The 15007-nt window shown below is 45.9% G+C and overlaps 1 protein-coding gene across 19 annotated transcripts in view; it reads left to right on the forward strand.

Annotated features, from left to right (window-relative positions):
• ITGAE (integrin subunit alpha E) overlaps positions 1-15007 on the forward strand; it is a 96553-nt gene that overhangs the window by 31655 nt on the left and 49891 nt on the right. For all 19 annotated transcript variants that reach the window (XR_010593781.1, XR_010593782.1, XM_065572913.1 and 16 more), the window contains 3 exons: positions 11918-12032; positions 13743-13852; positions 14378-14448. Coding sequence is in view for 17 of the 19 variants with exons in the window: in XM_065572913.1 (XP_065428985.1) it covers positions 11918-12032; positions 13743-13852; positions 14378-14448 (296 nt within the window). In the remaining 2 variants the exon portion in view is untranslated. The remainder of the gene's footprint in view (positions 1-11917; positions 12033-13742; positions 13853-14377; positions 14449-15007) is intronic.

A 15007-nucleotide genomic window follows, 5' to 3' on the forward strand; every position in this document is an offset into this window, starting at 1 on the left:
GTCGCCCCCCACCTCTTGTCCTAAGCTGTGGTGCAGCGTTACTGTGCATGGTTAAGCAGCCCTACACTGAAAACAGAGATTTGTTCCTTTCAATGAAAATATATTGTTTGCTTAATCTGCCAGGTCTTGTGTAGGAGCCCCATCAGGATTAACCCGATCCTTTCACTGTTCCATCTTTGGTTGGTCTCCAGCTGCTGGCCTAGAGGGAGTGGGATGGGGAGGTTCACAGCACTTCAAAAATACCTCAAATAGAATTTTTTTAGTTTTCTGTAAATCTGCAATAGCCCCAGGACCGGCTCAATACCCTCCTCCTTGCCTTTGTCATCTCCCTGCTAACTAAGGGCCACCATTGTTCTGTCTCCTGTTATAGTGAAGAGAGTGCGGGACAGGATGTCACGGGGGCAAGCAAACGCAGCAGCACCGGAGGAGCAGTTGCCGTTACAACCATTAGCCAGTGACTGAGATGAGGCCACTAGAAGAGGACAAGCCAAGAGACTGTAGCATGTTCTCGGCATCGGGATCCTGTTGTTGCTCCCATCCCAATGAATTCTTCATTCTGTGGTGCCACTAATATTGAGATGGAAAAGTAATCAGTATTAACATGTCTCATCAAAGACTGTTTCAGTCTGTTGCTTTTATGCATACAAAGTATTTCCTTTGAAGAAATCATTTCTGTTCAACTTCTTCTGCCTGATACTTTCTTCCTACAATGCTTAAAAAGAGGATGTGTGTGTGTGTGAGAGAGATTGGGGGGGTATCTCCTGGATGGACTGGCTTTGTAATCTAAGCCTCAGGTTTGAAATTTCTCTCTGGAAGCTTGGGTTAAACTTTCAGTTGGGTCAATTTAGCCCTTCATGCTGGTGAGACAGAAAAATTTAGTTCCATGCAGCAGTGTGTGTAGATCTTTTGGATGATACTTTTCCAAGCACAGGCCCTATCTGCTGTGTGCTGACAGGATAAGATACCATGTACTTTTTATGAGAACAGAAGTTTGTCCTAGTGTTTGTGGCCAAAAATATTTTCCCTTCTGCACTGTTATCCTCGGTCCCATATTTGACTGCATTTCAGGCAATCTATCTGGGACATGCTTTGGAATTAAAGGTGCATAAAGCATTGTTCAAAGTTTCTGACTGCATGACGTTGGCTTGTATGCAAGACAGTGTGTGTCACTTTGGAAGGTATGTTAAGAGGTATTCAAGCTGAAACATTAAGCTCAGTGCAACAGCTTCTATCAGCAACGGTGGCAAATGTAGTCATTTTGACAGTCTCAAAACCACTGACATATACCTGAATTGAAGGTGGCAAAATCACTTGAAAGTTGTATGCTTTGCTAGCAGCTGCACTAAAAGCTGTTTCTTATTAAAACTGTGACTTAGAAATGCAAATTTATATGACATCCCTTCCCCGCAGATGTGCTCTTCTTCAAACGAGAGCAGCTGAGCACTGCATATCAGCGCTTCTTGAAGATGCAGGGGCTAATGCAACCTGTGCCATTTTCACCCTTCTTAAACAACTTCCTGTTTGGTCTTAGTGGGCTTCTGTCATGCTCCAAATGGTGGCTAAGGTTATGTTGATTTTCACATGTTGACCACCTCAGACAGAGAGAGAAGCATGCTGTGAAATTTTGCTGGAAAGCAGGAAGAGAAATAATGTCTTGGTTTAGTCCTCTGTATAAAAAAAGTGGCAGCTTGAAAAACTTTCCATACGGTATCAAGTGCACCAGGGGCGTTTCACTGACAGAGTTTGTCTCAGGGGTTTCTAGAGCTCCACGTACACACTACCTGGAGCGGGAGACCCAGGAGTGGAGGAGCACAGGGGATGATGTGCTCCAAGTCAGGGTTGGAGTGTGTTGGCAGAGTTGGGCGCAGCCCCTGCTTGCCCTAGGCCGGGCTCAAACCAGTGCTATCGGACCCTCATTTTCCTGAGCACTGAAATGTGACAGAGGGTGACCTCCAGACAATTCCTGCATCCACTTTTGAAATTGTAAATGCATCATCTTGGTTTCCAATGCGTCTTTGATCAGAGGGAACAGCCAGAGGCAGTGCTCAAAGAAGCATTTTAATACTAAAATGTTGGGGAAAGTGAGTACGCACTATGGCAGATTCGGCAAAGCAAGACCTACTGTTTCAGATCTCTGCCTGGAGGCGGAACAAGGAAACCAGGCAAGTTGTCATACAGAGATTAATCGACCCTCGGTCCTTTTGCTGAAGTGATACTGTCATGGATTGATTCCTTCGCCTCCCTCCCCACCCTGGTGGTATGTGACTGTCTGGTGTTCTTACCACCTTCTCAGCTGACTCTCCTTGCTAAATCTCAGACCCCTGCTCTAGCTACTAGATCACACTTCCCCGGGCATCACTGTCTGCTGCCTCTTATGGGTGAATGTGGCAAATCGCTTGAAAGTTGTACGCATTGCTAGCGTCAGCACTAAGGGCAAGAAGCTGTAGCAGGATTTCCTGGTGCTGGGAAAAGCTCTGTTTCCTTAGTTCCTGTCTCCCCATGGAGCCATGGAGCTGGAAAGGCAGGTACAGGGAGAATCTTAAATGTTTTACATATTCATTTATTTTATTGATTCTTCACGTTTTACAAGTTGAGCTCTTAGTCAGAGGAAGCCAAAGGTGTATCTGTCACACCAGCAGGATTAACGTCCTCTGTAAACAAAGCATAACCCACAATAAGCGGGGGTGGAGAACTCTCTTTTTCTAAGGGAATCTGCTTCCAACGTCTTCTGAAGAAGACCAGAGCAAGAAATTATTAGGAGCTACAGTTATCCTAATTCTGAGTCAGAGCAAGTTTCATCATTTAACCTCCCACCCTGAAATCTTCTGAGGCAAAAAGAAATCAGTAAATCACTAAGGAAAAACTGTGAAGGGGGAGAGAAATGGATCTTCAGTTCTCCTTTCAGGAGGCCAGAGTGCTGTAGGATTGGCTATTCTTATGTAGAGCCTAAGAGAGCTCCCCCAACCCTTACTACACATACTTTCCATTCTCTGGTTTGTGGCTAGCAGAAGGAGGCTTTGAAACCCAAGCCAAGGGGGTCTCAGCCCCTGAGAGAAAGAGAAGCTTTGAAAAGCTAGACGCTGCAGCCAAGTCTGCACAAGCTGCAGGGAGTTAGTTCTGCACCAATTCAGCTTGCAGACCTCTGATGCAAGTTGTTTCGTGACTAGCAGAGAGCTTTGCAACCATTGGGAATACAATTATAGTCTAGAAAAGGTTGTTTTTTTTTTAAATGTTTCCTCTGGAGCTTTTAAAAACTCTTCATTTCTGAGAAGGCTTCAGACCTGCTGACTGAGTCACAGTGTGGCCAGACAGACAAGGATAGTGTGTGTGTGAGACTATCACGCCACTGACTAACACATGCTAAACGTTCTCTTCTGATGTAATTTCTTCTCTGCAAAAGGAGCAGGCAAATATCTGTGAAACTGGAATAATGCTGCCCCTCTGTGCCACAAAGCTTAGTTGTTGAACATTTATAAAGCACTTTGTGATCCTTTGGGGTTACGGGAGCTAAGAAAGGGCAAGGTAATAATATACTAACCTCCTTTGGTATTGGGTACGTTTTTCTCTCCCAAGAACGCTGGGCATAATAAACACAGAAGCTGCAAGCTGGGAAAGACCAGCCTGTTTCTAGAAACGCTCCCTCTACTTCCCTGCCTTTCTGAGTGATTTCAGATGTAATGGAACTTCTCTAGCCCCTGAGCATTGCCAGTCTGTGGGGAAACCAGGTTTCTGCCAACATGAACCAGTTGCTTGCGGCGATTTCTGTGCAGCTGGAATCCAGTCACAAAATAGGTCAGAGCAGTGCGCCAGGCAGGTGAGACAGGGCAAGCCCCCGTGCCCTGACCCCATTTCCCTAGCAGGAGCACCGGGAGGGGGAGTGGGAGGGACTGCAGGTGGAAGGGGTGGAGAGGGGCCTCCACTTGCTCTGGCCCAGGGTCCCACAAACTCCTAATCCGCCTCTGGGTCAGAGTAGAATGCAGCACGGATATTTAATGAACACATACTGACCCTTCCAACTCCTAGGACTTGCCCCGATGAAATGTGGTACAGACACCCCAAAACGGGGGACACTGGGAGCAAAGGATTGGCAGCACAGGGGATGGAAGTGATAAGGTTTCCTTTCACGTGCCCTACATTTTCAGTAAACTTCCCTTTTAAGAGACAACATTTCTGATACTAACAATGTTCTAACCAGGGAGAGAGAAGCAGCGTTGTGTGGGAAGGAGGAAAACCTGGGTCTAAAGTGAGCGATGTCTGTCATGAGGCACATCTGAAAGGTGACGTACCTTTTAAATCCCTGCTTGAGTGTGTTGAAGTTTATTCCACTCTGTTACCAGGATATTTCCATAGGATGATGACACCTCCTGGTAGCTAGCATGGAAAGTGAAGATGGATAGTGCGAATACCTCACTTAGCAGCTTTCAAAGGTAACCTACAAGGATACCCTGGTGGTGGCTACAGATAGACAGATAGAGGCACTGGTAAAAGTGGTCTGTCTGTAGTTTGTTGTCTCTATTTACATTTAATTTTGCTAGCTACGCATTAAAACCCCAACTAGGAAATCCACAAAGACTTGCTTAACCTGTGTCTCAGCAACCAGCAGTCCTGAGAGAGTCATCTGCAGGCAGAGTGCAGATATTGTATCTACAGTCCTGCATCGTTCAGGTGAAAGCCAGGAACAGAGTTATGAGGTCCCTTCCATGCCTTCTCTTTTTAATAAGTAAGTGAATTTTATTTATTTTCTGCCCACCTACATTAGAAAACGTAAGTCTTGGACTGTGAAAAGAAAGTTGTGAATTTGAGGACTCAAGGTGGTCACTTAATCTAACCAAGTAAAGTGCTTTATGCCTGCAGCGTATTTTGGAAGTTTCAAGGTTTCAGCACTTGTCGTAGATACACTGTATAAAAGTTCTTGTTGCAAAATTATTGGTTTTCTAGTATTTCAGCATGATCAGCAAATGGTGGGGGTGGGGGTGGGTATTTCAGTGTCTTGTAGTTCTTGCAATTCTCTAGAAAAAGTGAATGTTAGTGAAATCCACTGGGCTCAGCTGTATTAAGGGGACAGACAGGTAGGTGCTAAGATACTATAGTGGTGAGGATCATATAAGTGCCTGGATATACAGATAGACTGCACTATATAATCATGATGAATCAACTGAGAACATTCTGCTCTCATTTACATAGGTAAAAAGCTATATTTAGTCAGTGAGGTTACTGTCTTTACACTGTTGTAATGGAGAGCCGAGTGTGGAACAATGTCTTTATGTCCATCAGCTCCCCCTTTTATAAGCATCCTTAGGGATACATGTCCATGCACCAATCAGGGAATGCATTCAGAAATTCATTGCCCATGGAGGTTTGACTGGCTGAACTCTGATCAAGTGTTCTGAACTTAGTATTTAGGATAAAAAGAGAACCTCTTTCTCAGCCCTTTATTTGGAAATAAGAATTGATAATATAACTAGGAGGCAGATATGAATTAGAAAATTCACTCTGAAATTCTAGAAGTAAGAAGTTAAATATACATGAGGACAAATAGCTGTTTAAAAACCTACGGATTTTTGACATTTGAGACCGTTATAAGACCCTGTTTTCGGTCGGTTATAACTTTTGCAAAACTTTAACCATTCAGGTTGAAATTTTCCATGCTAGGCTGGTGATTTATTTTGTGAAAGTTTCAATAAAACTTGTTCAGTCATTTCTGAGAATGAAATTAGTGACAAATATGGCGTTTTGCTCAGCTTAGAGAATTCTTACAACCATTTAGTTGAGTATCTCTATGTTTTGGAGCAGGGACTTGAAATTTGTGAGTGGAGGTCAAAGATATGCTGTTTGCCATCCCTGTGAAAATTCTCCCAAATTTGGCCAAGCAACAAGCCTCTGAAAAATCACAGTTTGCACATACTCTTTAGAGACTTGCTGCCGTTTGTCAGCTAAATTCTCTGAAGATTGCATTTGCATTAATCCTGCTTCATCACTATGCAGTTCCTCTGTGCTGAATGGACTGCACGTGCCCTGTCTGCATAGAGCAGTGGCTTTCAACCTTTTTTCATTTACAATTTTTTTTTTTTGAATGGAGGTGCAGGCCACTTTGGAAATCTTAGACACAGTCTGCGGACCGCCAGGGGTCTGCAGACCAAAGGTTGAAAACCACTGGCCAAGAGCAATTGAGGATGCTTCATTTCCAGGCTACTCCTTGCAGCTACTCCCCGCAGGAGCTCGGAGCTCTTTTGTCACCAAGCACCAGAAGTGAGACCCGGGAGACTGTCTCCTGTGTTTTCCATGTCCCTGCCGTTGGCACCCAAGCAGCTTGGAGGAGAAGGTGGAATCAGCCTGACTCACATGAAGCAACGAAGGAGGGGATAAGAGGGGAGGGAGTAGCAACCTTAATTCAGCCCCCTTCTGCATACGTATTTTGTTACAATCTTGACATGATCATATACAATTTCCTCCACAAGACCCCTGCCTTATTCAGTGCACTGGCTGGACAATGCTCTGGGGATGAATCAGGATTGTGTAGGAGACTGTTGTCTATAGAACCCCTTCCTCATCTGTGGCAAAAGTTGGAAGGTGTGTGGTGAATGAGGCAGGAGAATGCAGGAAGAGAGAGAATGGTCACATGGTTAAGGCAGTTGAATGCTGCCCTGGAAAACTGGACTGGCCACTTGTGTTCCTTATTTTATGGATGCTCAATCTGAGACTGTATGATTTGATTTGCAGAAGCACTGGTCACACAAAGCTGCAACTGAAGTTGTTTGGAGGAAGGCTTTGAACATATAAAGCACTATACAAATGCTAAACGCACTGAGAAATCAGGCCCAGGGCATCTCATGTTAGGCACACACAATTAGTGGACATTGACAATTTTGGCTTTAATCTCTCTGTGCTTCAATCCCCCATTAATAAAATAGGGCTAATCCTACCACTGCACCTCACAGGTGCGTGAAGATAATTTCACGGATGTCTGTGAAGCACTCAGCTAGCACAGTGAGGAGACCTTAGAAGAGTCCACGAGGAAATAAATTATTTGCAGGCTTTGGCTGGCATGTGGTGAATAAGTCTTGAGGCCACACCCTGAAGGATGAGGATAAAAAGAAATATTGCCCAGCTACCCACAGGGAGGGGGCATCCTCCACCCGGTGCATCGAACGAGGCAGGGTTCCCTTGGAAAAAAACAGTATGTGTATCCGAATGCATAATCCTAATGGGGGCGAATTAAGGGTGCACAGGTAACATTAATTCTGGCATTTCCTAAATTCGGAGTGATTGGCTTTGCAACCTTAATCTTCTTTAAACATCATTTTTGTGTGCGTGTATTAGATCGCATGCATCTGAAATAGTTTTTATAGGTCAGCCATTGAAGAGTAGAGTATTGTCTGTTAGGTGTATTCTAGGATACTAACATTAGGTTAACATGCTCAAGCTCAGAGTCATAAGTGACTTTCATCTTTATTAACCATGTAAACACTGCATGGAGATTTCTACAATACTAATTAAAACTCCCAAACTCCTACCCTGCCTAGATCTAACTCATGTAAACTTGAACTAAAATGGAATAACTGGCAGTGACCTCTATTCCATCTTAGCCTACAACAGAGCTCCTCTCTTCAGTGCACTTTGGTATCCTCTGTCACCAGGCGGACATCAGGGTAACACCTGGCTCAGCTCTGAGTGTGAGCATGTCCGGGTTATGTGCTGAGGAGCTTTCTAGCAGTTCTATCCCTTGTATATGAACTCCATCGCTATTTTGCCCATAAGGAGAGGACCATGTCCATCATGCATCGGTTAATATGTGACGCACAAGTTTTTTCTTTTTTTTTTTTCACAAAAACATATTTCAGAGTCTTGTCTGAACATTAATTCCTTACTCCTCAGAACCCCTGCGGGAGGAAGATCAGTTTTAGCCACCTTTTAAGAGTGGGGAGATTAAGGCACAGAAAGGAAGTGACTTGTTTATACAGCAAGTCATTGGCAGAGCTGTGTTTAGAATTTAAGAGTTCCTGGTTCCCAGCTCCGTGTTCTTTCCTCCAGCCTTTGCTACCTCCCAGTTTTAAGCAATTCCATGGCATTATTCATAAGAATAGAGGTTTGCCCCATGGCTGTAGTTTCGCCTTTCCCTTCTGCTGAAGTGCTGTGTGCACTGGATGTCTGTGTGACTACCCCAGAGATGGCTGCTGTAGTAAGAGGAGGCCCTAAGATATAAACCTTGGTATCAAAGGCCGGTATGAGGCCTAAGGCCTGAACTAAAGTAATGATCAAGACTTTGCTAACATAAAGCAAAGTTAAGCTGTGAGCCAGAGGCAGGCCCTGCTCACAAAAAGAATTCATTATTCATCTTCAAGTCTCTCCTTAAAAAAATCTCCCCTGGCGTGATGGCTAAAATACCCCTGACAACAGATAGGGTATTGATGCAACTAGAAGAGTGAAGTTTCTCTTCAGCTGCTGTCTTGCTTTATACATCAACCCCTGTTCAAACTTTCCCAATTGAGGGCAACATCAGCAATTTACCAGGGGCCTGAAAGCCACAACTCACTTGCATAAAAATGAGTCACCTTCCCCTACAATACTGATATCGTCTCTATGAGCCACACAAGTTCAGCTTTCACTGCTCCAGCCCGGCCACTCAGATAAAGACAATCAGTCCATTGTGTGTTGGGACTTGCAGGCAGCACCTCTATTATCAAATTAACAGGCTTGTAGGCATCATTCTACATTTCAACATGTAGAACATATGGTGTTGCATTTTGACTGTGTCTCATTTGCTAATAAGAATACTTAGGACCTCGGCCACTCAGTGCAGCCAAGCATAAATACAGGCTAAATCTGAATAGTAATAATAATAATAGTAATGGAACTGTACACATACAGGTTGTTGTGTATACATTTCTGCATGATTTTTTTTGTTTCCAACCAATACACAACCCCAGGTGTGTGAAGGAGGTAAATTCTTTTTGGAGTGATGCGTCCTGCCAATGGGGACCAATTCTGGCCATTCACAAAATAACCTGAACTGCAGTAAATGGCTGCAACAAAGCAGTGAGTGCAAAGAGCACATACCAACATCACGCAGCACATTTTTCTTTTTGCAAAATATCTCTCCAGGAACTATTTGTGATTCCAAGATGCTAAGGTCTGTAATGTGTAACTGCAAATCCAAGACGAAATCCAGGAGGATTGCTGATACTCAGCACAATTAGTGTGTTTAGAAGTTTTATAGTTGGTATTTGCAATTTGTAATATTCTATACTAGTAATTCCTTATGGATTTAATATATGTTTACATATTAGGTACCTGTTAATTACCTGTAGCATGTGCATATTCCCAAAGGGCCAGATTCTGATCTAAATTACACTGGCATAAATCTTGAGTAACTCCCCTGAAATCAGTGAAATTACTCCAGATTAACACCAGTATAAGTGAGTTCAGAATGAGGCCCTAAGGTATTTATTTATTGTAGAATAGTGACAAGGGGACATATTTGCCTGTGTCGTATCAATGCATCTCCATCAATTTCAGCAGGCTTGCATATTGTAATACAGAGGCGCATGTGGACCATTTCAAGTTAACATATTGGTTTGTGGCTTCCGTCTTCTAACAGTTTGAGATGTAGAACTGGCGAGCATTTACATTTGCAAACAGCAAATCAGCAACCAAGGTAGGGCTCTGTGCTGGCTTCAGCTCCGGGTTTAAGACCTCCCCCTCCCCCCAGAACAGATTGTACACAGTGCAAGAGGCAGGGGCATAAAGCCAGCCCGCAGTAGGGGCAAAAGCCTTGGAGTGACAATAGCTGCAATTTGATGCATTAATGCAGGAGTCAGGTGTTTTAATGCTACTGCAGGATGCAAAGCAGGGCGGCGAGTCCGGCCGCCAAGTTCCAAAGAAATGGCATGCCATTCACTAAAGCATGACTGAGGAAGCTGAAGCAAAACCTAAAACGCCCCCACACTGAGACCTGGGGTGCTTTGGGTCTATATATGAAGAAGCAGCAATCAGAATTCGGGGAAACAGCTTTGGCCACAATGTTTCACTTCTCCCTCCCGCTACATTGTAGCAGCCAGCTTATGAAATGACACCATCTTGTTGCACAGCTACAGGATCAAATTCTACTCCCACTAATACTGGAGTCGGAGGGCAGTGGGAGGAGGGTGGGTATAAAAGAGAACAGACCTTGGCTCTCCCGCACTCTGAAAAGCATGAGGGAAGATGGCCAAATCTTAGGATGAATATTTGGAAGTGGGCTCAAACTGCAATATCTGGATTTGGAGGTCTGGTTGTTCCAAGCCATGGGAGTTTTGGTCTGGAGTCATTTGCAAAACTGAGCTCCAGTTCTGAGACCAGTGTGGCCTAAAGGCTAGAGCACTGGACTGGGACTCATGAGACCTGGGTTCTGTTCCAGTCTCTGCCATTAGCCTGCTGGCTCAGCTTGGGCAAGTCACTTCACCTCTCTGTGCCCAGAAGATGTTGACCTGCTTTGTAAAGTGCTTCAAGATCTCGCGATGAAAAATGCTATGTTAGAGTTAGGTATTCTACTATCCTGGGTGTGGATTTCAGACACCGCTTGCATTTGGATCCAGAGTTGGTTTGAGCTCTTCTCTCAGAATACAACCAAATGTTCCAAATTATCATAGTATGTCAAATGTAGGATGGGTCAGTAGATCCCAAATAATGTAATTCACAATATGTATCATTGCGGGGCTACGTTTTATGTCTTTCAGGTTGGCCTATTTGTCTAACATTTCCAGTTTGTTACAGAGCGTCGAGTAGATGTGACATTTGTGGGTTGTACGGGCAGTGAAATATAACAAATGAATGGCGACCATGGAGGGTTTTCCGTCTGGGTCGTTTTAAGGCTCGAATTGTCACAGCAACTCATGGGGAAGATTCCACAGCAGCACGTCCCTGTGCTGTGGGCTGCGTTGCTGGCTGGCATGAACCTCTCTAAGAGACGAGGAAGAGAATGTGGTGTGCCCACGAAAAGGGGTTTCTCCTTGAGGGCACCAATCCTGGCCGGAGGTTATTCTCATTTGCTGGCTGTTCAGGACCTTATGTGAGACGAGCTGTTGGGTCTCAGTCCCTCTGATGGTTGGATGTGCATCCGCACCACCACTTCTGGCACTAACTTGCCCTCAGCCTCTCTGAATGTCCCTTGAAATCCAGGCTCTCCCCTCCTTGGAGCTGGTCTAGTCAGCTCTGGGTTGTAGGCAGCTACGCTGGTGGTGGGGGAGCAAATCCTGCCATTGTCCCGGCTGTATCTGAGTAGCCTCTTTCACCATCACTGAATCCACTGATAAAGGACCTCAGACGCGTCTGTGATGCAGTGCTTGCCTCGTGGTTTCTTGCCCTCAACAAGCAACAGTGGGAACTTGCTGTACTGCAACTAGATTTCAACGTTTCCTGCTCTGATGGTATTAATTTCAAGTGCAGGGGTCCTGCTGCCCAGTGGATAACCTACCCCAAAATCACACAGACCTCCCTTGCTCCTCGCTCTCAGCATGCTCCCTGTGGCCAGGTATCAGCTCCCTGGTATTAGGTTGTGTCTGGAGCGCTGCAGGACACTACAGGCTTGTCTCAGGCTATATTGCGGGGTCACCGTCACCACACGTCCTCCTGCCCTTTATGAGCCTCTGAGTAGGGGCTACTTATCCCATTGTTTAAAGTGAAGTATCGGGGGAGCCACATTGTGTCAGATAATAGGATCTTGAGTTATGGTGTCCTTTTTCTAATGAGCTGACAAGAAAGGCCTTGTTTGTTCCCTTTAATCTAAACCGACAAGGAGAATCTTGCTTCTGTTAATTGTTTCTATACCAGCCACGTGGTGTGGGGGCAGGGAGAGGGGCCAGGGGGAGAACATTAGCTCTGGAGGCTGTATTGTGAATGCTAACCCTGCCAGTCACCTTTCTGACTTTTGCTTTTGCAGCGGTAACGCCCCTGAGCAGCTTTAATATCGATACCCGCAAGAAGTGGATTACGCCGCCCACAGCCCCACTCTCTTGGCCCAAAGTTCTGCAGCATTCAGATGGGCGCAAGACCTGGTAAGGGCCCGAAGCTCCTTTCAGGCGTGTAGGACTAGCTGTTCTAGTATGGAAGGCACTGCCACCTCTGGAACTCCCATGCACCATTCTGGGGCCCAGTGCCCATCCCTGGTTCTTTCGGGCTTCTGTGAGCAATTTACAAGGCGCCATCTTGCCTGTGTGGAGATGTAATTCTTTGTACACTTTAAGCCTGGCAATGGATTAGAACCCCAACGGTTTTTGAGTATTTTTTAAAAGCATTTCAGGTAATCTCTTCATGAAAGTGCCCCTGGATTCCATACTGCCCTTTCCCCAGCTAAGTCCTGGTGCTGTACAGACAGCGACTTCCTTCACCAGACCACCCCCCTACAGACACAGACAGCTGGTCTCCTGCTGCACATCCTGCCAGAATGTGTATTTCCAGGCCCTGTGTGTGATCTGTAGGCAGCAGCAGCAGTCGCTGTGCCCCAGCAGCTGCCGTGAGATGTGACGGCATAGCCAGCCAGAGATTGCCGTGTTTGTTCTCTTGGGTTTGTGGGGGAACAGCAGTAGGTGTCTGTGCTGATAGGTGGATAGAAGGGTTGTCATGGAGACAACCTAGAAAGTGTAGGGGAGAGAGCTAGAGTAGCGGTGTAGCTATAGAGCAGGAAGGGTTGGTTTTAGCTTTGGAGTGTAAAAAACAAAAACCAACAAAAAACAAAAAAAAACCCAACAACTCCCCTGCTCCTTTCAGCAGAGTGAAGTGACAATACTCCCAGCGTTTGTCATTTCCCAGCGCAGTGCGGGAATCTCTTAGGACTGGAGGGTCTGCCTGACTGCCCTGCTTACTGCCCACTGCATAGGTGAGTTGGGCTCCCCTCAGTTCCAGCCAAGGAATCGGGCAAGTCACCTTGGGACCTATTGCTTGGTCGTGACCCCCCTGACCTGACTTAGTGTTTCAGACAAGGTGCTGCTTGCTTCAGCACAGCAGGGGTAGAGAATCAGATTAATGATGTTTCCCCCCGTACCACCAGCTAAGGCAACTGGCATTGCTGTAGGTAATGGTTGGACTGGAGGTGCATGTGGCTAGGGTGAGGTGGAGCATATTAAGGTGGAAGCCTTCTCTGCCCATCTCTTGTTAATAGCACAGGAAGGGACCCACTGGTGACAATGACGGGATAGTGGGAGGGAATGGTGGGAAGACTCCCCCTGCCCCTCCCCCCCCCCCCCCAAGAGTCTGCAAGAGAAATTGGATAAACCTGGCAGATGTTGCCATAGGCAATTCAATCCCAGGCTCTTCCCTAAACCGGGAAATGTTAGGCCTTACACCATATTGCATCTTGCAGAATAGCTATCGAGAACAGTGATGGTTGTTTATATGACCAGCCACTGGCTGGCACTGCCCACATACCCCATGGCATTGTAACTGGAAAAGCTGTAAAGCCAGGCACTAAAATCTGGGCTGAGAGAGCTGCCGCCAAGCTAAGGCGGGGGGGGGGGGGAGTGAGAGTGAAAGACCTCCCGCTTCCTTTATTGAACTGCAAAATATCTGTCTGGCCGTGATGGTGATTAATTAAGTCTACCCAAAGGTTCAGACACCACAGTGACATATGTCCCCATATGTAGAGGGGAAGCCATCATGGTTGGCTTGAGCTGACAGAGTTACATAGACTTCTCCCTTGTACTTTGCAATGAGAACAGACCCTACTTCCTCATTCCCACCCCTCCTTCTTATTTCTCCATTTTCTTTAGGGTTCTGGCCACTTCCTCGGTAGAGGATGATCCGAGCAGGCAGCTTGGCAGGCTGAATAAGTGTAGTCTGACCTCAGATGAGCTCCACTGCGAGGAAGTTGTCCCGAGAGGTACAGTCTGGCTCAGTCTTCCCAGTAGTTGCTCTGAGTTGGTTTTGAATGGGATGGGGACGTTGCAATCGCTAACATGTGCCATCACAGAGAGACTCGGGCAGGAGGCAGAGAGCAGTTCCTGACGCATGAAGGATCTCTAGGTCATCCCCCAGCTCTGATGGGAAAAGAAATCCAAACGCACACTGCCATGGTTTGGGGGGAAGCTTATCTGAGTGTTTGGAGACCATCTAATTTGAATCCTTCTTCAAAGCCCATTAGAACCAATGGAAAAACTCTGTGTGTTTCCAGGGTGCCCATCACTATAGTAGTTGAATTTAGCATATTAACAAATGGATTAACTGTATAGGCTACTCCTAAATCCCTCATACGGAATTAGCAGCCTTTGCCTGAGTGTATCGTGTCTGCCCAAAGATGAGAAATGCTGAGATGACCAGCGCTAAAAAACCTACCTAGGCATATTTCCATGTAATTAAATTCCCCCCCTTGCTGCTTGATTAATTTTATTTTTTTAACACTGTTTAGGAAATAGTCAAAAGTCAAAAAATATCCAGGATGGTGGCATAGCTATAGCCAGAAGTGCAGAATGGATCCTGGTAAGTGATTGGCAGATCCTCGGGGCTCGGAATGTCTGTTTGTAATGTACAGTATCCGTTTGCTGTGATATATAAAGGATCGGAACGAATACTGCTGTGTACTGATGGCATCCTGGCGGTCAGCGGGCCTGCAGGCTGGAGCATTATTGCATTCCATGCAGGTGATGAGGTTTGAGGACAGAATCCTCTCTTCAGTTAGGGGGAGGGCTGTACCTTTGAGTCATCAGAGGAAACAGTGCTTGGCAGAAGCCATCCCTCCCGAGAGGGAGGAGGAAAGAAGGCTAAGCAGAAGGAGTTTGAACTTGGCAGAGACTTGGACTTGGCTGATGTGCTGCTGTTACCTCTGGAGCCCTGTTGACTTGTGTGTGTTTTAAATCTAACACCACTTCCTGGCTGTCCTTGATTGAAACCTCACCCTTTGCTTTGGTTAAGCACTGAAGTCCAACACAACCCCGGCATGATTATTGGTCCCCTGGCCTGATTGATTCAGAAGTGTTGCCAGTCGGTTTCTTTGCACGTCCTTGGTCAGTTTGCTCATTACTTATCAGCGTTGCCCTCC

The sequence above is a fragment of the Chrysemys picta genome, chromosome 19 (assembly GCF_011386835.1).
Source record: "Chrysemys picta bellii isolate R12L10 chromosome 19, ASM1138683v2, whole genome shotgun sequence".
In the NCBI taxonomy this organism is placed as follows: domain Eukaryota; kingdom Metazoa; phylum Chordata; order Testudines; family Emydidae; genus Chrysemys; species Chrysemys picta.